Raw genomic sequence first — 22,780 nt, forward strand, 5'->3', positions numbered from 1 at the left:
CACATGCATGTCCAAACTGCAGAGCCACAGAAATAACAAGCATAGCAAGGCCAGGTTCAAAGTGTTTTCTCTTTACGTCTAAATCTAAGATAAATGTTATTCATGCCACATTGTGCAAATATAACTGCAAGAATCCAACTCTAAAAACAGAAGTGGTAGAAAAGTAAGAGCTAGTAATGACTGGTATTACTGCTACCTCAGCCCAAAAAAAAAGACTGAAATGTTTTGCAGAGTTAATTGATGACACTTTCCTCTGCAGCAACTAGCCCCTAAAAAGTTATCAGAAGAATTTGTCAGGAATGAGCTTCATCACAGTGTTGCTGTGATTACATTTTTAAAGCAAATATAAACAACAAATGGAAGAAATTTCTAAAYGAAAAACAGTAATGTATGACAAGAGAATTTAAAATTGTGTTCTGAAATAAAATCTGGAAGTAGTGACCAGCCAACATTCTCAACAAATCAGACACCATAGGAAGTCACATGTAGTACGTTCTACTTGCAAACATTTAAACCAATCTTACATTTCTAATTTAGACATTATGAGAACCAAAACTGCCTTTCCTCTCCAAGACTCTTGTGGACATTTCTGTTTAATAATCAACATTGGCTCAGATGTTCTTTCTGTCAGGGCACAAGAACTGAGCCTGAATGTATCATACAATTAAACAGTATCATAAAATTATACAGGTTAGAAGAAGAAATAGTACTTTGGCTAGGACAACAAGAAAATGAAGTAGCTGCCAGAAGGACARATTAGCTAGTGAACTACCTAAGAGCACTCGGAACTTTTACTTATGGATGTAAACTGACTACTTGGTAAGCTTTCAGAAAAAGAAACTACCTCCATGAAGCTACATCAACAAGCAAGTAAGTAGAACGAGTTCTTAAGAAAAAACCTTTAATAATTTACACTATTCTTACTGCTAGATGAGAACTACACTAACAGTCATTGGGTGATAAAGTAAAAAAACTGGTGCCAATTACACCTGAAATACTCAAAATTTCCATCGTCATTTTTTCAAGTTCTCCTTCAAGAGATTAGTGGAACCTACCTTGCAGCAAAAATTAGTCCCTAAGAAGTCCTATACAGTACCTTGCTTTACTGAAATCTTCCTTTAGAGATACATCTAAAAGACAGTAAAAAAAGCAATAACTTTGAGACTGGGTTTGGGGTTAAACCATGACACCAACACAGGGAAGTGTGTCATTTATTTAAACAATCTCTATTTCTTATTTTCTATCATCTGGACATGAAGTTTTACGTCACCCATTGCTACCAAAGAGCCGCAGCCTTACCARGGCCATGTAATTTATCACAACCAGATGGTGTGCTGTCAATAAAGGAGGGGCTGCTATCATTCCAGGGTAGAATAATTACCTTTCCTTTGAACCAAGGACAATGTTTTCAATAAAAACCCAAAGCTGTTTAATGCAACTTCCAGTCTGTCAAGACTCCCACTGTGCAGCTCCAGGATTCATTAGACTCACAGAAGTGAAGGAGACCATTTGTTAAAAATATAGCACAAGTACCTCAGAGGACATTGAAGACACACAATTAAAACAAACCTCGAACAGTGGAGACATTTTGAATCTTCTCTAAAAGCTTTTAGCGTAGACTTTTTGCATCACAAATTTTACAGGAAAAGAAGCTCTACTGCRCCAAAATGCCACCTATGTCCCAGGCCTTTCAAGTAAACCATGGAATTAAAAAAAAAAAAAATAATTGCTCTGCTATGCACCTCTTCAGCTTTGCATTTCTGCATGTCAAAAGCCAGAGCTGCAACATTTATTCTGGGAGGAGAACTAACAGGTGAAGTTTGTACAGCATAGAGAACTAAAAGCTAGCTAGTATGCAAAGCTAAAGAAGAACAGGAAGCTGTCTCTCACACACCAAAACACTACTAGGCTGACATTCCTCTCACATCTGGAAACACATGGTAATCATAGTGGAGTAATTCAGAGGACTGGACCTTGCAGTGTAATTAAACAAGTTACAATACAACCAAATGGTACCTACACCTTGACCAATACAAGAAACTGGAAGAATTTCACTATATACTAAATTTCCCCTTGAGTTCCAAAYCCTCCTAAATAAAAAGCAGTAATTATTTGAACACTCAAAGCATTTTCTGAGCCTACTTCCAAGCCAAGAATTGACTTTCAACTTGCCCTTCTTTCAACAGTACATATTTAATGAAGTGGTTAAGAAACACATCCTTTTTACATAACACTAGAACATTTTGTTCATCTCGAAAAAGTAGAATAACTCTCTAGCTTGGGAAATTAAACACGAGCTGGAAGCCAAAGTGTGACCATTTCCAGGAATTACATCTAACAGAATAGAACAGAAATGTTCATGTAGTTTCAGTTCCACTGTGGTAACAAACATATTAAAAGAAGGCTTAGTTCAGTTTACTTTTGACTGACCTTCTCTCTAAGATGAAATCAGTATAGTCTTTTCTTCATGTAGCAGTTGCCTAAAGGATGCTACTATAGATTCTATTATATTTTACATATGATTTACAGACTTAGAAGAAGAAAAATATATTCAGGGAAAACATGATAGAAAACAAAAAAACAAACAACCATAACTGAACAGCATTTAAGACTTGTGCAAAGTTTTAGCTGACAAATTTCTGCTTATCATCTCCAGAAGCAGYAGAAAGTAGCTTATGACTTACCATCCAGAAGACCACAACTCATTAAAAAAGGGTAAAAGATAAAACACAATCCTTTGGATAGTTCTCCAAGAAGCACAGTTATGTGCATGAACAAAAAGCTTCACAGGGAAATAATAAGTGGTCTTTGTCTGAATGAGGAAGGGTCTTACCTTAGGATAGCAGGGTCCAGCCCCACCAGATTTTCAAATGGCACTGGCAAATCTTTGTTGCTCACTCTTAACGAGTACATGCAGTGGGGATATAACACTGGAGACAGCAACTGAAAAACTTCCAGAGACACATAGATGCAGATCTATTTTTACTAACACTTAAAACTCTTCTCAGATTTTAAGCATTTCTTGCAYCTATGCAGTAGCCTTCAATGGAGATTTTGCAAGCTTTTCCAAAGCCCAGACACTGGTGTGCAACAACTCACACTCAGTGTACAAAGAGGTAGACAGGAAAATGCCCTTTAAAAGTTAGAGGCTTTTGTTTGTTTTCCAACACATGACAATTAGTTCTCACCTTGACAAGAAAATATTTCTACTGTTGTTGTTTTGTACAATATTGTTATCTCCAACTCTGCCATATTACACAGAGAGTACACTACAGAATCATCTTTTTTGAGTTTCCCTGACAGCTGTAAAGCATTAGTGTTGCCACTATTATTAAAACCACCTAATGAAAAAGCAGAGAAATCAGACAATCTCCAGTCAAGCTAAAGGCAACTGGAGGCATTCATCTTTACATGAAGAAAATACATTCAGAACCACCAATATCAACTAATGCACAGTACTTGGAAAAAAAAGCCAAAGAACATAGGTTATGCTTCTTCTTGATCAATCTACACCAGTAAGTGACTGAAGAAGTGATATCAGCTTCTAATTAACACCATATTAAAATCATGCAATACAACTCTAAGGACAAACACATCTGAACAGTTTTCATGTAGGTTTTATTATGACTCTTCCTTCTCGTTTGCAATTTAGATTTCCTAATTGATCTGAACTTTCTAGAGCCAGCAACTGAATTAACCTATTTTATTAACTGAAACACTTTAGCCCCTCTTGAAACACAAAATGAACTGGCATCTGCGCTGAGATGTAATTAAATGCAACAGGAAGACACCCCCCAGAAAAGCCCACAACTAACAAAAACCACAAGGCACCAATGATCATTTTTGCTGAGCTTTGTATGAGCTGTAACGAAGTGACTTCCAGTAAAGTTCTGGGGAATACAGATTTTTAAAGGTTCCGTTGGTATGCAATATCATGGGTTGCATACTGACTAGCATTTTTAAAAGTAACAGGTATTTTCATCATTCTGATTAAAATACAGCCAATAGAACACACCAACTATTTCAATGGATGAACCTTCAAATCTCTCCTGTTTAAAATACTGCTCCACAACAGGATCAACACACAACTCTTTGGTACATCCAAAAGACAGGATTAYTTGTAATTTAATATGGAAACATTTCAGCTGTCTTAATACCAGGATAATTCCTACACAAGTCTGGCATTTGACACATGCCACATATTTGTCACTGAAGCGCATGAATTTTTGTGCTGTTATGTGAGGYTCATCAGCTGATGCCTTGGCTATAACAGTAGCTCCTCCCACTTTCACTCTCAGGTTGCTGAAGAGATCAGCCCTCTGAACCCGGACCTTTTTCATCAGACCATTTATTTGTTCAAGAGGTACATCCAAGTTCCTCAGSAGTTCACAACTAAAGGGATACCAGTAGCCTAATCTGGCTGTTGTTCAACAAAATGCATGTGTTTACATTTGTCAGCCTTCAAATGAGATCTTAGTAACCCCTGGGCTTGTAGCAGTAGCAGTAATCTTCACAAGGTTTAGCACTTGAGCTGCAGTGCTTTTTACCCCAATTTTAAAAACTGCCCTTCCCCTCTCTATAGATAAGAAAATGACACACAACAGGGATAGAAAGCCATTATTATYTCAGACCCCCTATATGACAATCAGAGGAAAGGATCTGCTGACCTGAAGCAGTCTTTGAAGTCTACACAAACATTACCTAAGGAAGAGGGAAGGACTATTYGGGCCTGCCTCTGCAAAAGCTCTGCTGGACTGGTGGCTCTCTCAAAACCTTRAAAACACCTGGACTGCCAGAAAACTTGTGGTTATAGACAATGTTCAAGGACTGCTGTGAAACAGACTTTGTAAATCAGCATTTCATTTAAGTCTAACATGCAAAAGCTGTCATGCAGCAAGCATTGATTTATTTTCTTTAGGTCTGAATTACTAATAAGTTAGCATCAGAGAAAAACAAAACAAACCAACCACAAAAAATCCAATCCCTCTAAAAACAGGTCCCAAATCCAACCACAATTCCYATTCACATTTACATGACTTTTAACTTATGCAAGATGGCATGCAAAGTAAAATGGAATTGCTCCCATTGTTTAATGTCAGTGGTCCCTTGATTTTAAAGATACAGAAATTATAAAAAAGCAGATCCACAATGCATAAACAAACTACTGGAGTTATCCATGTACATGAGAACCACAACCTCAAGCATAATGCCAAATTGCAATTTATTGCAGTAACACAATTTCAAGAGATGGGAAGTCATAATACCATCTCTTGCCACTTCTCTCCATAGTCAAAATACACTTTGAATTACAGAAACCTGCCTTTTTTAACACTTACGGAAATCTAAAAACACCACTGGCTGCTGGTACTATCAGATTCCTTAACGGCTACTAGAATCACATGTACCTGCTAATTTGCTTTTAWTTTTTTTCCCCCCAGCACTAACTCAGTGGTATAACAGACACTGCAGAAACAACTCAGARCAACAGATCCCATGCTCTCCATTTGTGTTTCTTTTCATAGGAAGTCCATATAGACAGAAGCAGGATTTGATGTCTTTGATGAAGAATGGATCTTGTCGAAGGCAGCAACAACAACAACAAACAAAACCAAATCAAAACACTGCCTTCTGTCAGAAGGCTGTCAGAAACACACAAGCCCTTTCTATTTAAAGTAGAATTCAAGATAATGCCTGGTCGATTAAGTCAATAAAATTATCCATTAATTCTATTTTACCATTAAAAAAAAAAAACAAACAAGAAAGCAATAACATGTATCTGTATATCAAAAAATCAGTAAGACTGGCTGAACATAAGATCACTTCATATGCAAAGAATTGCACAGGAACAACAGTTACATTTCAGGGTCACGTTACACTCATCTCCACTGATACTGTTCCAAGCCCTATTGAGGTGAGAGACTTGGGCTCATGAGATSCAGAAGGGCTCCCTAACTCCAACCCCACAAGCCACCACCATATTTTTCCGCAAAGAACTTTTCCAGAGGCCAAATTTCTACTGAAAGCAGCTTAAGTTCTCTCTAGAGTTAACATACCTGAATAGATTAGCTATACAAAGAAAATCCACTGTGATAAAAAGTGAGAACAAAAGCACACTACCAGCCAATTTTACYGTAACACTAGCTGAAGGACCTGCTGAAGAACAGCGGTATTGCCTGCAAGAATTCCCTTTCCATCACCCCTCTAGTCAATCCAGAAAGCCATTTCTGAAATGTAATTCATGATAATTGTTCATGTTTGTTTATAMCTTGGTCACTGGATCTGGTTGCACTGCTGTCACATGACTAAAATTCCCTGCATCCTAACAATTAGGATTTAGTTATCTTTATTTTTAAGAAGAACATATAAAACATTGGCTCAGATCAACGGGTAATTTTAAAGAATTTGATTAGGGCTATATCTCCAGAACAAAGAAATAAAGTTTGTGTTGCCYGGGTGCATGTATTATTTAACTCTACATATTAATCACCTCGAGAATTTGTGGGATTGCATTAACACATTGGCTCATACAGATTTTGTACTTTCACAAATGMAGTCATGATAATAGCACTCATAATCATTAAAAAGACAGCTGTACATATCCTGTTTGACAGTTAGTCTTAAGTCCTGCTGAGAAGAAAGAAAAGAAATGTGCACTCATCAGACTATTCTTCTGAACTAGTTATGGCACCTTAACCATAAAGTCAGAACCATGAAAAAAATTACCTTTATATAGTTTCAATAACACTTACCTTGCCAAGTTAATTGAATTGTTGAAAAAAAGGAAGCATTTAAAACCTTCTACTTTTTTTTTATTACGATATCATGGACACTGAAATTCAAAAAGCACATCTTTGCTCTTAAAAATCTCAAGAAAAACATCAGTGAAGAAAAGACAGAACAAAAAAGGACTCAAACCTTTGTACAGTACTAATAGGTTGGCAGGCCTTTATGGCAGACTGAAGCCACAGAGAGCAAAAACATCAGGAACACATACAAACACCACATTTCTTTAGAAGCAAAGGAATGTGCAAGCTTTGACAAAGCATATAATATTAAGGATGTTTATAATCTACTTCCATAGAGACAGTTCAGTAGCTTTACAACATAGCAACAAAGAGTGTGAACTGTATTTTCCATCTGTTTTGTGCAGACTGTTTTTTTACAAGGGAAGTCAGTATCAAAGCTAACCATTCCTTGGGATTTTAAGCAGCAATACAACAGGGTAAAGAAATGCTCTTTTTCTTTGCAGCAGAGAAGATGGAAGATATGAATGGCTATTAAAAATATATACAAAAAATGTGATGAAGACCTCTTGTTTCAAGAAGGAAGTGCTACACATGATGTAGCAGTCACCTATGTTCAGCCAGTATTATTAATGGTAAAATATCATACAGATGTAAAAAACSTTACAGAAGAAGAAAGAATATCACCTCCAGCTGAACGTGTGTGATTAGAACAGCAAAGCAGCCCCTTTCCACATTTTAAGACAGCTATAATCAAAACTGGAAAAATATGGTCAGTATAAAACATGAAATCAGCTTTAGGTCAAGCACAAGGACAACAAAAATGACAGCTTTGTAAGTACTTCTTCCAGAGGATAACAAAAATACCAGCATTGGAAATAGTCCTTCCATCTCCAAAGTTCATTTACAGTGGTAGCATAAAATCTCCCCTGAAGCAATCCACCTTAAAACAGATAAAACAAGCAACAAAAAGCATCTACTGCACTGATAGTATTAGCACAAGTTCTGCCATTCTACCACTATTAAGCTGGAGTTCACCCTTTGCTATAAGGCACAGCTGTTCTCTACATGCATAGACCACAAGAAAAAGTGCAGAAAACAGTATTTCTTTTCCCAGAACACAAAGAAGCTGGATGCACATCAGCTTTTCCAAGAAAAGCACAATTAAGTTTAATAGGTGTGATCTATACAGACAAAACTTGAAAAGGCACTTGAAACACTCCACTATACATTACTACTACAGAAAAATTCATATGCATTATATAGCCCTCATGGCCACATGTTAGACTACTCTCCAATCTAAAGGGAAGTCATTGAACATTTACGCCCTATATTAGGAAAAATCCTGCTATGAAAAATATTCCTGAAGTCACTCATATAATCCTTCAATCCCACTGAATACATCAAACCCAAAAACTAAGCTATCTTATGAGACCACCGCATGGTCTAAGACCATGCCTGAGAAGTAGCAGTTTGTCCCAGCATTCCAATAAATGCCATTACAACAGAACTATCAAAACCTCCCAGATCCTACACATTCACTTCCCAGAAAACAGTGCAATTCCCCTTGTTTACCAGGTACCTACAGAGCTTCCATGAAGAAACTGTTAYGCAAATCCTTCACTTCATGATGAATTGTCAAAACAATGAACCCAAAGACAAACACTCRTAACAGAATATTTTTTTATCTTCATAACCCTTTCCACAGGCTTCTCTTGGTACTACAATTTCCAAGTTAATTAGGTACCAAACGCTATGCATTCAACCAGGATATTAGGGCACAACATACAGAGTCAACAAGCTACAAGCAATTAATGCCTTCTTCCTAATGGTAACAATTCCACAAAAAAAAAAACCAAACCAAAAACACCCAGCAACAAAACCAACCAAAAAAACCCAACAAAATGGYCATGTAGCCTTCTTCTACTCTAAATTGTGCTCATTTCTCTCAAAACAGAATGAAGAAAGAAGATACMGGTATGAAGTAGTATAAAAATGAAAAGGATTAAAATCCTATAAAAATTATTGCATACAACACAGGTTAGAGCTAAAGCTATAGGGATAGGAAAGATGACTACAACCATACCCAATGTCACTGAATGCCCTGTGTTAACAGGAAACACCTCCCAAAACCCAACTCAGAAGAGAAGAATTAGCTCTGTTGTGTTCAGAAAAAAAGCAAAACAATTTTTCCCTAAAATTCTTAAATATAAGAATAGCCTTCAGGGAAATAAAGTGATGTATAGTCTGTGGAGGTTTATCAAAAAATTATTTATTAACAGCACTAACATTTAGTTTGTCAGTATATTTATCCTGCCATTAGGAACATCTCTGAGAAGTTCACAATGGAATCCAGAGACTGGACAGATAGCCAAGTACTCAACTTTAGAGCAGTAATTCAGTAGCTCTTCTGACTGATCTTTAATACACTACATTCCCTATGGCACTCTTGCTAGCTGGTCATAAGAATTATAGTTTTTTAAATTGCATTTCTTTTGAATTTTRCATTGAACCTGTTTAAAAGCACGAAGTTTCACAGCATCCACAGGCCTTAATCTATTATTCTAAAACTCAAAGCCAGTTCAGCCAAATGTATGTCACATAAATCACAGGCAATAAGGTAGACTAAGAAACAGTGCAAATTAACTGCAGATGACTAGCAGCAATCTTCTCCCTCATTCCCTACAGCTGCATTAGCCACACACTGAAGTGCTGCTCTTAAATATAAAATCAGATAGGAATGCCCTAAGTGCCAGAAACAGTATTCAGCAAAAGTCAGCTGATTGGTCACACTCCATGTCAACATCTTAAAAGCTTCTAACAGCATTGCTCCTGAAGCAGCTGAGCTAATGCTCAAGTTCTAGCACAGCAAGCCTTGTCATTCACTGGAAAAGACACACCAGCCAGTGATAAAGTATCCAYCTTTGGTTAGAAACAGCAAATAATAAGTTTCATCTAGAAAGCAACAAATAGAACTAGGGCATCCAATCTCTTACCTGGGTAGTGAGGTACCCCTGAGGGGATACCACGTGAGGGGTGGGATGTGTTTGACTACCATTCTCTTTTGGCAAACTCCTTTGGGAAATAGCAACCATAAACACTGAAGTACCATCTTCAGGCCAAATTGAACAGAAACCAGCTCTATAAAGAAAGGATGCCCAGAGTGCTATGAAAAAGTCTCCATCAGCTTGAGATAATAATGAATTCCTACACAGAGGTAAGCTTTGTCCAGTAACTGACACTGTAAGGTACTATGAGAAGTATTTACCTCTGTGTGAGTCTGAAAATCCAGAAAAGCAGCCTGGCAGACAGATTACCTTCTACTGTGTCTATTGGTAGAAGAATCCCTTAATAGCTAAAGTGAACAGAATAGTCCTCAATACCTACTTTTCATCAGTGGTACTAAGTGAGACCTTATGGAATGGAACACATTAAGTTCCAAAGTTCTTTCTGTCCAGGACATATTAATATTGCTACAGATTCCGTCTAACACAAGGCACAATGGGAGAGACAGGATGCTCCAAGTGTGTATGTGCTCTTTGCTAATGTGTCCTAAAATTAAGAACTTCCACTCTGAACAAGCTGGTTTGTTTTTTTTTTTTTTATTTTCAATACTTATATATTGTCATTTCAAAGCTTATATATAAGGTATTGAGAAGGCAGCACCGGAATCTTTCACAGAACCCATCTTCATGCATCTTTCCGTGAAGACTTTGATCCATTCAATAAGGCATTCTGTACAACGTTTCAAGTCTCTCCTTTGACATCAAAGATGCTTATAGCCAAGTTCATCTCATGATAAAAACTATAGCCTGCAAATTTCCCACCAAGTCAGAGCTGTGCACATCTGTCTGTATGTCTGYTGTAGTAGCCATACTTGTCCTTCAACAGTGTGCTCTCAGATTTACCCTAAAKCTCTGCAATAATTTCAACAGGAAGAGTGTTGAGCTTTCCCATATTAGTAAGTTGCATTTAGCAAGAAGCTCCTGGTATCCTGCCACCTGGAACTACAATGAGGTGGAAGAGTAGGCTTTGTGCCTGAAAAGGCCCAAACTCTGGAGACCTTGTCTCTCCTTTTCTCCTTTGACATTTACAGACTTGCTTTTCCCTCACAGCTCTGTTTTCCAAGGATCCTGGAAAGATCAAAGCTGTCCRTGTAAAACCCACAATTACCTCTACAATGCCAAGTCCTGAACAGAAAGATATTTGTCAGGAACATAGCTGTAATCCTAGAAAAGAAAAGCTATTTTCAGTAAAGATTGGAGGTACTAAACATTTTGGTTCCAGCTCTTGGTACAGTTATTCTGTAAGAGTAACAATCTGTTTGCACAGAGTACTTWGTTCCAGAGATGCTAACTGCAGGACAAATGAGTTCCACTGCCCATTTAAACCCTGAGTTTGCCAACACACTCCATCATACAATATTAAGCTGACCAGCTGGAAGGCAAGCTTGAAAGTCTTAGAAAGCTTCAGAAGTATTCTACTGGCGCCTTTTTTTTTTCTTTTTTTTGCAATCCCAGTGTCCATGGACAAACAGTTAAGAAATCTTAGGAGCTACTAACCAACATGAACTTGAGAAGCACGCATACTCTGTAATACATTTTCCCCCATGCAGGCAATATTGTAACCACAACTTTTCCACTATGCAATAATTAGGCAATAACCTGAGCATTAACAGAAGCTTACTTGTGGCAGAAGGAAGCCCTACAGGTTGGTTCATTCTGTCTTTGACAAGTTAATTTGTCTTGAACTAAACACCAATACTGAAATTAGACTGCAACAGAATCTGCACAATCTTATTTAAAACAATCTAAAATCTCTCTTATAGCCATATATTTTAAAACACATTAACTGGCATGCAGGTTTTTCAGACAGCTTCTTCSTTCAAAGATTACATCTGTACTCTCTAAGAAAGTTTATTAATTCTGGAACATTAGCAAACATCAGCACTCTAGTAGGAMAAAAGTACACACTGTAGATTGTCAAGATCATCTGTATTTGGGAATTTGTGGTAGATCAACTGCACTGATGCGAAATGGCATGGAGTTGACCTTGTGCCAACCATATTTTCCATCAGAACCCCCCAAAGCAGTCATGGATAGTACCTCAGYTGGTCTGCAAGCCTCATGCAGCTTAACAGAGCCCACAGAAAGGGCTTCATTACTAAATATAGCTTGTTTCCAAAGACAGAAACAATTATACTACAAAGTCTTCACAGAAGTCTATACACTGCAGACACTATTGCAGTACTAGTATTAATTTTTCTATGTAGAAAGTTGATGCTGTTGCCAGGACTGATGACAGGTAGTAGCGCTTGTATAGGTCATTCAGGTATTTTCTAAAAACTCTGCTCCAGCAAATCATGGACCACACCAGGAACCATGAATTCTACTTTACACTAACCCAAAGAAAGAGTGAACATCACCTCATGTGTGACTCCTCCTACTGAAATACTTTATCTTAATGTTACTGATTTAGAAGCTTTTTAGTTGCCTTGTTTCTAACAATATACACAACATATATTATGTATATTAGTAACCTGCTACCAGTATTTTCTCTTTTCTCTGTATGAGCAGCACACCAGCATTCTGTAGAAACCTAGCACCTCATATGCAACTGAGACTAAAAAGTGAGGCRCATATTTTAAATCAAATGTAGTGTAAGAAATGAAGCAAAATTAAAATACCTAAATGAAGCAACATTTCTAGTCATATTTCTGCTATGATAGAACAGTGTTTAGTCTATGAAGACACAGGATGACAGCTCATACCATAATAGAAATAGCAAGAACTAGAATGCTATGAGAACAAAGCAGGTATACACTTATAAAGGTTTATAAGCTCTGTACGAACACCACAATGTGAACAAAGTCCAAAAGAAGAGGCATTGAAGAATTCTCACATTCTAGTGTACAACACAAAGGGTACAACTCTGTTAATGTCTGTAAACACACTTCAAAGCATCAAAGACCAAAAGATTTCTTCTGCCCAGCCAGGTTAAAGCAGTATTTCTGGAGGCTTGCCATGATCTGTGGGAGGGAGATAGGGGTGCAGCAACGAGCTGGATTTAAAAGATCCTCAGCTGSAAGGACAAATACAGAGAATGATGTTTAAAACTGTTAGACCCCTGGAGAGAAGCAGGAAACTCTCTTTATGACCCCCAGAGTATTTGTTTTTCCAACAGTTTCCCAGCTCAGCTTGAGATTCTCAAGGGCAGCAACAAAAAACAATTTTACTTTGCTCAAATTAGTTTTGACTGGTCCCCAGGTTCCCAAGGTGATAATTTAACACCTCATTAACAAGTGCATTATTGGAGGAAATTCAAATGAACCGATTTTAATGATAAACTTCAACCTCAGCCTGAAGAATGAGTATTTCCCTCTTGGAGTAAAACAGCAATCACTGCTTCCATTTGGGGATCTACTGCTAGCAATGAATGGCGAAGTATAGACTTCATTTATAAATATACCATAAGATACTTAAAATTCAATTCCAGGTGCTGAAACATGGGCTATTCCTTCATTACTGCTTATGTTTCTATTTGCATATGATTCTGGTTTGTCTTTGGAAAGAAAAAGGTAATGTCACAAAATGTCCAACTTCAAGAAACCCACTGATTAGGCAGATGATTGAACTGCTGAGGCTGTATATTCACTTCAGGGCCTGATTAACCACATGGAAGTTAAAATACTAATTGCAGTCTTTTCTCCTCCAGAACTAAAGCAGACCATTTAAGCTTAGTTCGTTTAATTTTTTTTYCCCCAGCATGCTTCTCCCTGGGCATATTTTAACTGTATAACAATGGTCCTAAATTCTGAACAGCTCAGTTATGCTCAATTCTCTGCCAGGACAGATGTACATTCTTATTACTTCTGGTTATAATTGGTTTAGCTACCTTCTGTCACTCACTCAATAATGCTGCACATAGCAATGGCAACAGTAGAATTTTTTTCAAATTTTTTTTAATGTTTTGAGATTGAATTAATTATGAATCTTTACAACTGAGGTGGTGAGACAAATACCAATCAGACTGTGTGCTGCCAACTGACAGATCCGCCTTCAAAGAGCAGTTATTCCTTTCCAATAGTTTAGCAGCTGGAATGGCCTATGCAACTGCTAGCCCCATTGAACTATGSTGGATAATTCTTCATTTTTATACAGCGCTCAAGACAACATTCACTCAACATTTAAGAGCCATCTTGGGCAAGGTCTAACCACAACTTATTCTATACATGCTCTATATGGAACTGTGATTACATGTGGGATATTTGGTTCCTAAAACTGATATGGAAGTAAGAAACTCCTTACAAATGTCAACATGTATAATTACTATTGCTGAATTGAGGTCTGTGGAAAGAAATASTTCACCTCTTTTATAAGCCATTAGCACTGCCAAACTCAAAACACACCTGGATTTAAGGYTCATCTTCAGTTTTCAACATACAGGAGAGCAAACGACATTTCACCTCTGAAGGTGGTTAACCAGTCCCTGGACTGGTTTTACTTTGCATGTTTTGATTTGCCTGCATCTCACTTGGATTACTTATGATCTTCTTCCACTTGCTCCCAGCAATGTTACCAGGGCAACACAGAGGCTGGATCCTGAACAGCTACAGTGCTAACAGAACTCCAGGTCTACAGGATGCATCCCTGGCTCTTGTGTAAATAACAGAAAGGAGCCAGCTGGATTCCCAGTCTWAGTGAGATTGTAGGGGCAAAAAATCCAGCTTTCAACTCAAACCAAACCACTGATGCTGAAAAACTCACCAAGACAGGTCAAGTACTTACCATCATAAATCACAACAATGTCTCATTTACCATGACAAGCACCAAGCTGTCTCATTTTCTCTACAGTCAATTTAAATAACAGCAAGAATCAAGTGGCTCTATGCTACAGCTTTCCAGAACTGCATTCCTATAATTAATTTGTCATCTTTGTGTATGCTTACTATGACCCTGAAAACTCAGCTTATTGTGTCTTTTTATTATCATTGTTTAAAAAGTTCCTTTATCTACAAAATTATCTCATTTTGTGTCTGAACAGACCAAAAGCAACATCCACCAATCTGCTGACAAGCATCTGCAACACTTTCTCATTAAAGTTTTCAACCATAGTAACTTTGAATTGGAAAACAGTTCCAAARATTTATTTTTGCAGAAAGAATCTCTCCTGCTCACCTTGCTCTACTACACCAAAGCTAAATGTGATGATACACAAGATATCCGTGTACACTGTCACCCAAGTTCTCTGAAGAGAGTTTGTATGCTGAACATGTTTAATATTCTTGAGGATGACTGCTCCTTTAAAGAAATTCTCAAAGGAATCACAGATCAAACATGTTTTGTTTAAGACACATGACAGTGTTCTAGCCAATTACAATGCAAGACAAGTAATGCAAAGTAAAATTGGACAGACAGAGTATTGATCTGATAATGTAGAGGAATTGCAGCACTGGAAGCACAACTACCAAAAACCTGAAACATGGCTCTGCGATTGCTTTAGCTGTTGGCATGGTTTTTGCAGTCTGGATAATCAAAATAGTAATACATCCATATATAATTATATTGCTCTAACTGTCTTCAGGATGACTGAGGTTTGCTAGTCACTTCTATGCATACGTATTACAAAGAATTAACAGATTCATTTAAATAGAAATCAAAACACAAGAAACTACTGTCCCAACTCAGGCAGCACATCTGCATGTCTTACATTCTCTGCAGAGAAGCTTTTCATGGCATCAGTATTTTGTCTGTGTTGCCTCCTATTAATATCCTATTTAGTTGCTGGCAACTTGCTGGAAAAATCTGAAGGGAGACATAGACTTCTTTTAGTTATGGTTTTAGTAACTACAACACCTCACATTGCAAGTTTAGAGCCTTCCGACGCTTCTTTAGATTTAGAAATAACCTGAAGAGAATTAACATAWTCTAGAAAAATTATATACAAAAACCCTTTCATCCTCAAAAACTACTCGGTTCCTATTACTTATTCCTCAGCTACAGATTATCTCAATCTGACATGACAATTTCCACAAAGATTTGATGCCGTGGAAGACAGCAGGTTTTACAAATAGCATGTGGTRAACAGAAGGAGGCAGACAAAAAAGCTGCAAAGGTCCTTTACAAGAAAGCATTCTTGAAGCCATTAAGAGATTTAGCTAGCTGTGGTCCAAAACATGAGGTTGGGAGCTAGCCATCTACTGTTCTGATTCCAGCTYCAACTCCTATGTTCTTGTAAAACCATTGCCCTATCTCAGTTTCCTTCATCCATTCATTCAGCTTGAATAACTKAAAAGCAATGAAATTTTTGTAGTGCACAGTCAATTCAAAGGTGCTTACCAGCAACCCAGTTTAACACTATTTCTCCACTTGTCTTCCCCAGTTAAAAACTATTACCAGCACCCATCTACTCCTAATTTATTCATAGTCAAAACAAATGCGAGGCAGTGGTACTCCAGAGCCCCAGTTGTAATTCCACAGAATCCAAACAGAAGTTTTTCAGCCAAAGCCCTTAAACAAAGAAAAAATGTCATGCTATCATTAATCAGCTGCTCAGTTCACGCAACTGAACTTTGGCCAACTTCATCCACAGAAAATGTCTACCAAGTAATATTATCTCTAAAGCCTTAAGGCAATTAAAAAAAATGCATGACTGGGAAACCACTCTGCAGAAAATAAACAAAAAAGCACTCTCATGCACAAATCATCCTATGAGATGCTTATTTTAGCTAAAAGTTGACTTAGAYGTGTAAAAAGCCAGTAACACTTTCACAAGACCTATAGCTGAGAAATCATTCAAGATTTGAYGAGGTTCTGGCTATCCAGCTGTTAAATCCATCACTTATGAAAAGTGCAACAACGCATATAGAAAGTGTGCATACAGACACTTCTTGGAAATGAGACACCTATCAAACACCACAACCACTCATTTTTTTGTTGGAGTGCCAAGGAATTCTGGTACTTCTTGGCACCAAATTAGCAGAATGTAGTTCAACATGCATTTTAAGCAACATGAGAACAAAAAAAAAAGATCTTTTATTTTTTTGCCAAATTGATTCCTGATCTGGTTTGCCTTTCAGCTCAGATGGATCTTGCTGGCATAATGGCAGGAGAACAGTCTGGAATGGAAGTTACTTCCATTCTCCTGGCTTGAACAAATACCAYACTGTAGCCTCAGAAAGAGACAAAAATTCCTGAGTTTAAATACTGCAAACAGAAATCAGTTACACATTCCTTGCTTCCCACTTCATTAAGCAAAACAGATACTGGAAGAAACCCAGAACAAGCAACGCCTAAGCAGACCACAGATTGGTGGCAAATCATCAGCTATAAAAAGCTCAAACAATTACTTTTAAGATTATGGCAATACAAATTTTTGTGCAGTTTGAAGTTTGCTTAACATCTGTACTTGAGAGCAGGGAGTCAAGCCTTGGCTCTTGGTACAGGTCTCTCACATGGACCATTTGGAAGCACCCAAAGCTAGCACAGACAGGCTGCTGTCTGGTATTTGCCTCACTGATGGTATCTCCACAGAGCAACCACCAACACCAACTGCTGGCACTGAACTCTGTTCTCAGATAACGTAAGCAAACCAAATGAATCCTGTTATAATAGAGAAATTCTCAACTGTGCAGTGAGCTTTTCCACCATAAGTTATCCTACAGGTTGGTTGGTCGGTCAGATGATGCATGTTCAATAGCCAATTCATTTCTTCTGCATACACCACCACCACCACCTTGTGGCCAGATGCCTCAAGTTCCAGAATATACTGCAGTTGGAATTCTAGAGCCTCCAAACTGAATGCCACCAACAGGTCCTCAAGCAAACTACACTGTCATCCTGTGTGAGCTGCTCACAACGTTTTAATTTCCTGTGAAGAGGGAAATGTATCCTACATGAAAACTACACCATTTCAGTTTCAAGGCAGCCTAAAGAGTTATTTACCTCATGCTGTAACTGAAGGAAGCTGCTACCCATAGGCAAATGAACACGAGAATTTGTCATTAYGACTTTGAATGCCCAAAGAGTAGTGAAACTTCCCCTTCATTACTTCTATAATGAAACAGGAAAACTAAGATAATAAAGACAAATATGCTGAATTTCTTCTAGTCCATTAAGTTCATTGATTTTGAAGAATGCCTCTAGCTCCCCAAGTAAAAAGGGATTTCAGAAACATTTCCATAATAATTTTAACTGAGATGCAAATATCAAATTATACTAGAGATGAAAACTGAAAGCACTGCTCCTGCAGTAAAGCAGCACACAACTGTAAAAGATACACAGCAAAATACTCTGAAAGCAATGTTTAAAGTGGGGCAAATCATAAAGGGCAGACAAGGGGAAGAAAAGGTAGCTAGAGCAGCTTGATAGAGAACAAAAATCAATACAAGAAAACAGTATGTCTTATATAAGAGTAAGATGACTTACCACTATCTGAAAACCCTTTATATGCTGTTATTAAGCTAATCTGCCAAGTAGGATTGTAAACTGGTTTACTGTTCCTGAAATTCCAACCCTACATATACTAATTGATATTTCCCGAGGTGTCCACTGAATGTGTTATCTGTCGAAGTGACAGAGACTTTTTGGCTTCCCCTTTCTATGTGCTTAGTGCTAGAAAGACTCACCAATAGTTGTACCATCTTCACCCATAATGCACTTCATGGAGGTGATGATTTGCTCCACAACAGGAGGTGACATTGATGTTGCATATGCAGCACTGTGAGAGTATGTCCTGAGGTAATCAATCAGTTCCTAGCAAAACACAAGAGGCATCAGACATAGCCTTCCCAGCACTCAGAGAAATGCTTCTGTCATATCTTTAATCACAATTAAACAGGGCACCGCAAAAAGCTGGGCACCACCTCTTTCAGAATGCTCCATAAGAGAACAAGTATCTCAAGGACTGATCTTACAGTACAAGAAATAAACAGTTAAAATGTGAACAGCAAGGACATGATAACTCATAATGTCACAGGGCAAAAATGTGTGTTGATCAGAGACAAATGTCTATGACAGACTTGTTCAGCTAACACCATCAGCAGTGGGTTGCAACAAGGGTTTGCATTGTGTTTAAACTGCTTTAAACTGTGCTCAGGGTGAGTTTCCAAAGTGTGTATTWTAACAGTGGGAATTTAAAGAAAACTAAGTAATGGGAAGCAGGATCCATAGGTGCTTATGTAACATGCTCAATACACTTTTTCCCCACAAAAACCACCAAACAAGGGAACAGGTCAGAAAATCATCTCTCTTGTTCATCATCACAATATAAATAAAGCAGAAGGTGTAATTCAAGAGTGCAAAAACCTCAGCCTAACCTCTCTGCATTTCCCAGTTAAGCATATATGCTATTTTTGTTAGAGGGCAAAACCAGACCATATAGGAATAAAGAATCAAAACACCTTACATCTAGGCTGCTTGTTAACTGTTACAAAACCATGCTAAAATACCACCCTAGCAAGTTATTATAAACATCAGTAAGAATGCCAGGATAGATTCAGTCTTTCGCTACCATAAAATGAATAATGGCAACACTGTAACTATCACAAGCTGCAAATGTATTATAAAAATGTGTGGAAGTATTCTGTTGCTGTCTGCCTAGGGTCAGAGCCAAATAAAGGAAGTTGGTAAGGGACTTTGAAATAAACTAGTAAGAAGATTTAGGGCCTCTCACCTCTGAGGTAATCCCTCAATCAATAGCTAAAAAACACAGCTGCAAAGGGCTCTTAGCTGCTTTACCTTATGCCATGGAGTTAATTCCACTATCTCACTACCTTTGGAAAAAGATTTATATGATTTTTTTTTTTCTGGGGACATTATCAAAGTAATTTTAATCTTATTGTAGTAAACACCCTACAATGAATATCTCTAAGTTCCATCTCCACTGGAATGGGTGGAAGTAATTATTACAATTAATATGTAAAAAAATTATTGCCCTGGTAGGAAAATGATAGAATTTTACCTTCAAATACAGCTTAGAAGGCTGATCTGTGACATCAGATATTTTTGGCTGTGAGAAAGGTGACACAAGGAATTGTCTAGAACATCCCTCTAAGAATTAGGGGTTTGGCAAGAGCAACACTTTCTAGATGCACTTTCCAATAGAAAAGGGACAGTAGCCAAAAGAGCACCAAAACCCAAAATAAAAAAAAAAAAAAAAAAAAAAAAAAAAAAAAAAAAAAAAAAAAAAAAAAAAGAAAGAAAAAGAGAAAAGTGTCTTTTCAGAAAGCAAACTGTTTCCAGGGGAAATAAATTCTGTCAGCCTAATCTAAGAGGATTTTCCTTCAAACCGGTTGAAAAACTCAAGCTTTGGCATTTCTCCTTCCAGTCTCATTAAGAGTAACATTAACAAATCCCTGCTTCCTGGCTTCTAGCAGTTCCTAGAACTGTACAATGTGCAAACTGAGATCATCACTGACCATGTGAGAACTAAACAATTATGAGCTATTTTACTAGACTARACTCTTCTGCACTGCAGACTTTCGTAGTATTAGACAGTATATAAAATTATGAAACAAATGGACAATAGGATACTTGAGAAATAAAGATTAACTTTGAAAATCTTAATGAAGAATTCCATCACCTGCCTGAAATGGACTTTACCACCAGCCATGAGATTCCCAACTTTTTACCTTCTTGCCCCCAATGTATCCTCCTGCAGCTCCAAAGCTTTTGGTGAATGTTCCCATCATAACATCCACATCTTCAGGATTGAGTCCAAAATACTCCACTACACCCCGGCCAGTGGGACCCAGGGCACCTATACTATGAGCTTCGTCAAGGTACAGATAGGACTTGTACTTCTTCTTAAGGGCAATCACTTCAGGCAAACGGACTATGGATCCCTCCATACTGTTGAAAAACAAAAATTCAGTATAAGTTRTTTTGATAACTGGGACCACCTTATAGAGCCTAAAATTACTAAGCTTTCATTTCTTCACTCTTTCAGTAATTACAAATACTTATAATTTGGTAGACACATCACAGTCCGCAGAGATGTATCTCTCTGCCTTGCACCTGGGGCCCAGATCTCTACTTTCTTACCGTTCAGCATCCCTGGGATGCTGACACACAGACTAAGCAGTAGATGCATCAGTAAGATAGGGCACAGGAATGTGTTCAGTGATAATTCACTTATAAATATCTCAATTYTACTTCCACCCTAATGACAGTATTCTGACTTGACATCTACTTACCTGTTGCTTCTAAGAACTGACTAGGTTCTCATTAGTAACCYTCCAAAACACCCCATTTTGTGCTGAAAGTCACTATGATTTAAATGCCTAACACAGCTATGCCTACTGCTCCTACTCCTTCTTAACAAAAATACTAAATCTGTGCAATTCCATTCACACTAGCATAATCTAGTGAGCACAGAAAGAATGGAATGGACAAGCAACTTAAGACCTCAGCTCTGAGCTAAATAATCAGTTTTGATTAATTAATTTCTACAATCTAATCAGGATGTGGGAAGCGTTGTGGTAACACCAGGTGCAGCTACAGTTCTAGCAACAGAAAGCCCAGGATGTGAGACATACATGGTGTAATTTAATTCACAGATGAGACTAATGAAATAACCATGAAGTGACAATATTCATAGCTTGATTTGGCAAAGAAACCTAAACACTAAGCATTCAGATCTCACGTGGAGGGTCTTAGGAATATAAAGAATAGTTTGTACCTGTATATTCCTTCCACCAAGATAAGAATTTTTTTCCAGGGCCTCCGTGTACGAGGTTGCCCATGCACAATAGCATCTTTGAGCAGCTTCTCCAGGCTTTGCATATCTGCACCAGAAATTACTGTTAAATGATACCAAAACAGCTACAAGCTTGAGCTTTGACATGACTAAAGACAGCAATACTCCAGAAATGCACAAAATGCTCCAGTGTGGAGGACAGACCATACACAAGTCAATATGCACAGGCTTCATCTACCTACAGGCCCAAGGATGAGACTGAAGGGAATAGGAGACTATATGAACTCCAAGGAAGAATTTCATCATTCTAAGCTAAAAGCACAAGTTAGAGCTTTAGGCACAAACAAAGAAAGTGGGAAAAGAAAAAGAAAAAAGAAAAGGGGGGCAAAAAAGGAAGGTATACCATTCTGATGAAAAAAGAAGGTAGTAAGAACATCCTTGTGGATAGAAATAATTCAGAATAGAACAGGCAAGTTCAAGGATAATCAATTAAAGATAAGTAGAAGATAGACCAAAGTGCAGGACAAGAAGCAGGACAAGTGTACTTTTTTATTCCTTTGTTTAAATTTGAAGGGATTAGAAGTGTGGAACAGGAAGCTTCTAAACCAAAAAGAGAGAAAGATTTAAAAAAAGAACCACAGTGTAGGAAAGAGGACAATGTTCAGCATATCAGAAAGTACACAGATGAAGCTGTTAGTAGCAATGTATGCTGAAATCTTATTAGCTTTGGCTACAAGCACTTGACAAGATCCTAAGAAACCTAACTGATGTGAACAAATAAATAMACATGAAGTCAGCCCTGAAAGAAAACACTGAGGAAAGGAGTGAAGRTGGGATTAATCAAAGCATAAAAGCCAAGTGCTGAGCAAGAGACAGACATAAACACTAGGGCATGAAAAAGAGCACAATTAATCATGAAGAGAACTGGTAGACTAGGGCAGTTGTAGAAGCAAGAAGCTTGTGAACTAGATCTAGACTAAAAATTACACAGCAAAGTAGGTCAGTTAATGGACTGTTAAAAGACAACTAGTGCTCAGAAAGTCAATGATGAAGAGATCACCAGGGTAGTCCCTGTCTCCAACAAGTCTCTCAGTGAAAGAAAGACAAGTTTAGTGCAGTTAGGGAGAACAATGGAAAATATACTTCTGCTCTAATTTCTCAAGAAGGAGGAGAAGATTAGTCTGACCTTAATAAAAAGGACAAACAACAGAATGAGGCAGGAGAAAGATAAAAAGATTGAACATGGAATTTCAGGGGAATTTTTCACTTCTGCCCCTTAATTACTAAAGATATGAATATGAATGAAGCCATTAAACATCTCAAGAAAAGGACATTAAAAA

General features: G+C 37.7%; 1 protein-coding gene across 2 annotated transcripts in view; it reads right to left on the reverse strand.

The window, feature by feature from the left end:
• The window catches only part of SPTLC2 (serine palmitoyltransferase long chain base subunit 2), a 75,122-nt gene that overhangs the window by 25,870 nt on the left and 26,472 nt on the right, over positions 1 to 22,780 (reverse strand). For both annotated transcript variants that reach the window (XM_057379923.1, XM_057379843.1), the window contains exons 7-9: positions 21,423 to 21,528; positions 20,374 to 20,593; positions 18,370 to 18,496 (exon numbers count right to left, since the gene is read on the reverse strand). In XM_057379923.1, the coding sequence (XP_057235906.1) occupies positions 18,370 to 18,496; positions 20,374 to 20,593; positions 21,423 to 21,528 (453 nt within the window). The remainder of the gene's footprint in view (positions 1 to 18,369; positions 18,497 to 20,373; positions 20,594 to 21,422; positions 21,529 to 22,780) is intronic.

The sequence above is a fragment of the Malurus melanocephalus genome, unplaced genomic scaffold (genome assembly GCF_030028575.1).
Source record: "Malurus melanocephalus ecotype Western Australia unplaced genomic scaffold, MMel_1.1 scaffold_0, whole genome shotgun sequence".
NCBI lineage: Eukaryota > Metazoa > Chordata > Aves > Passeriformes > Maluridae > Malurus > Malurus melanocephalus.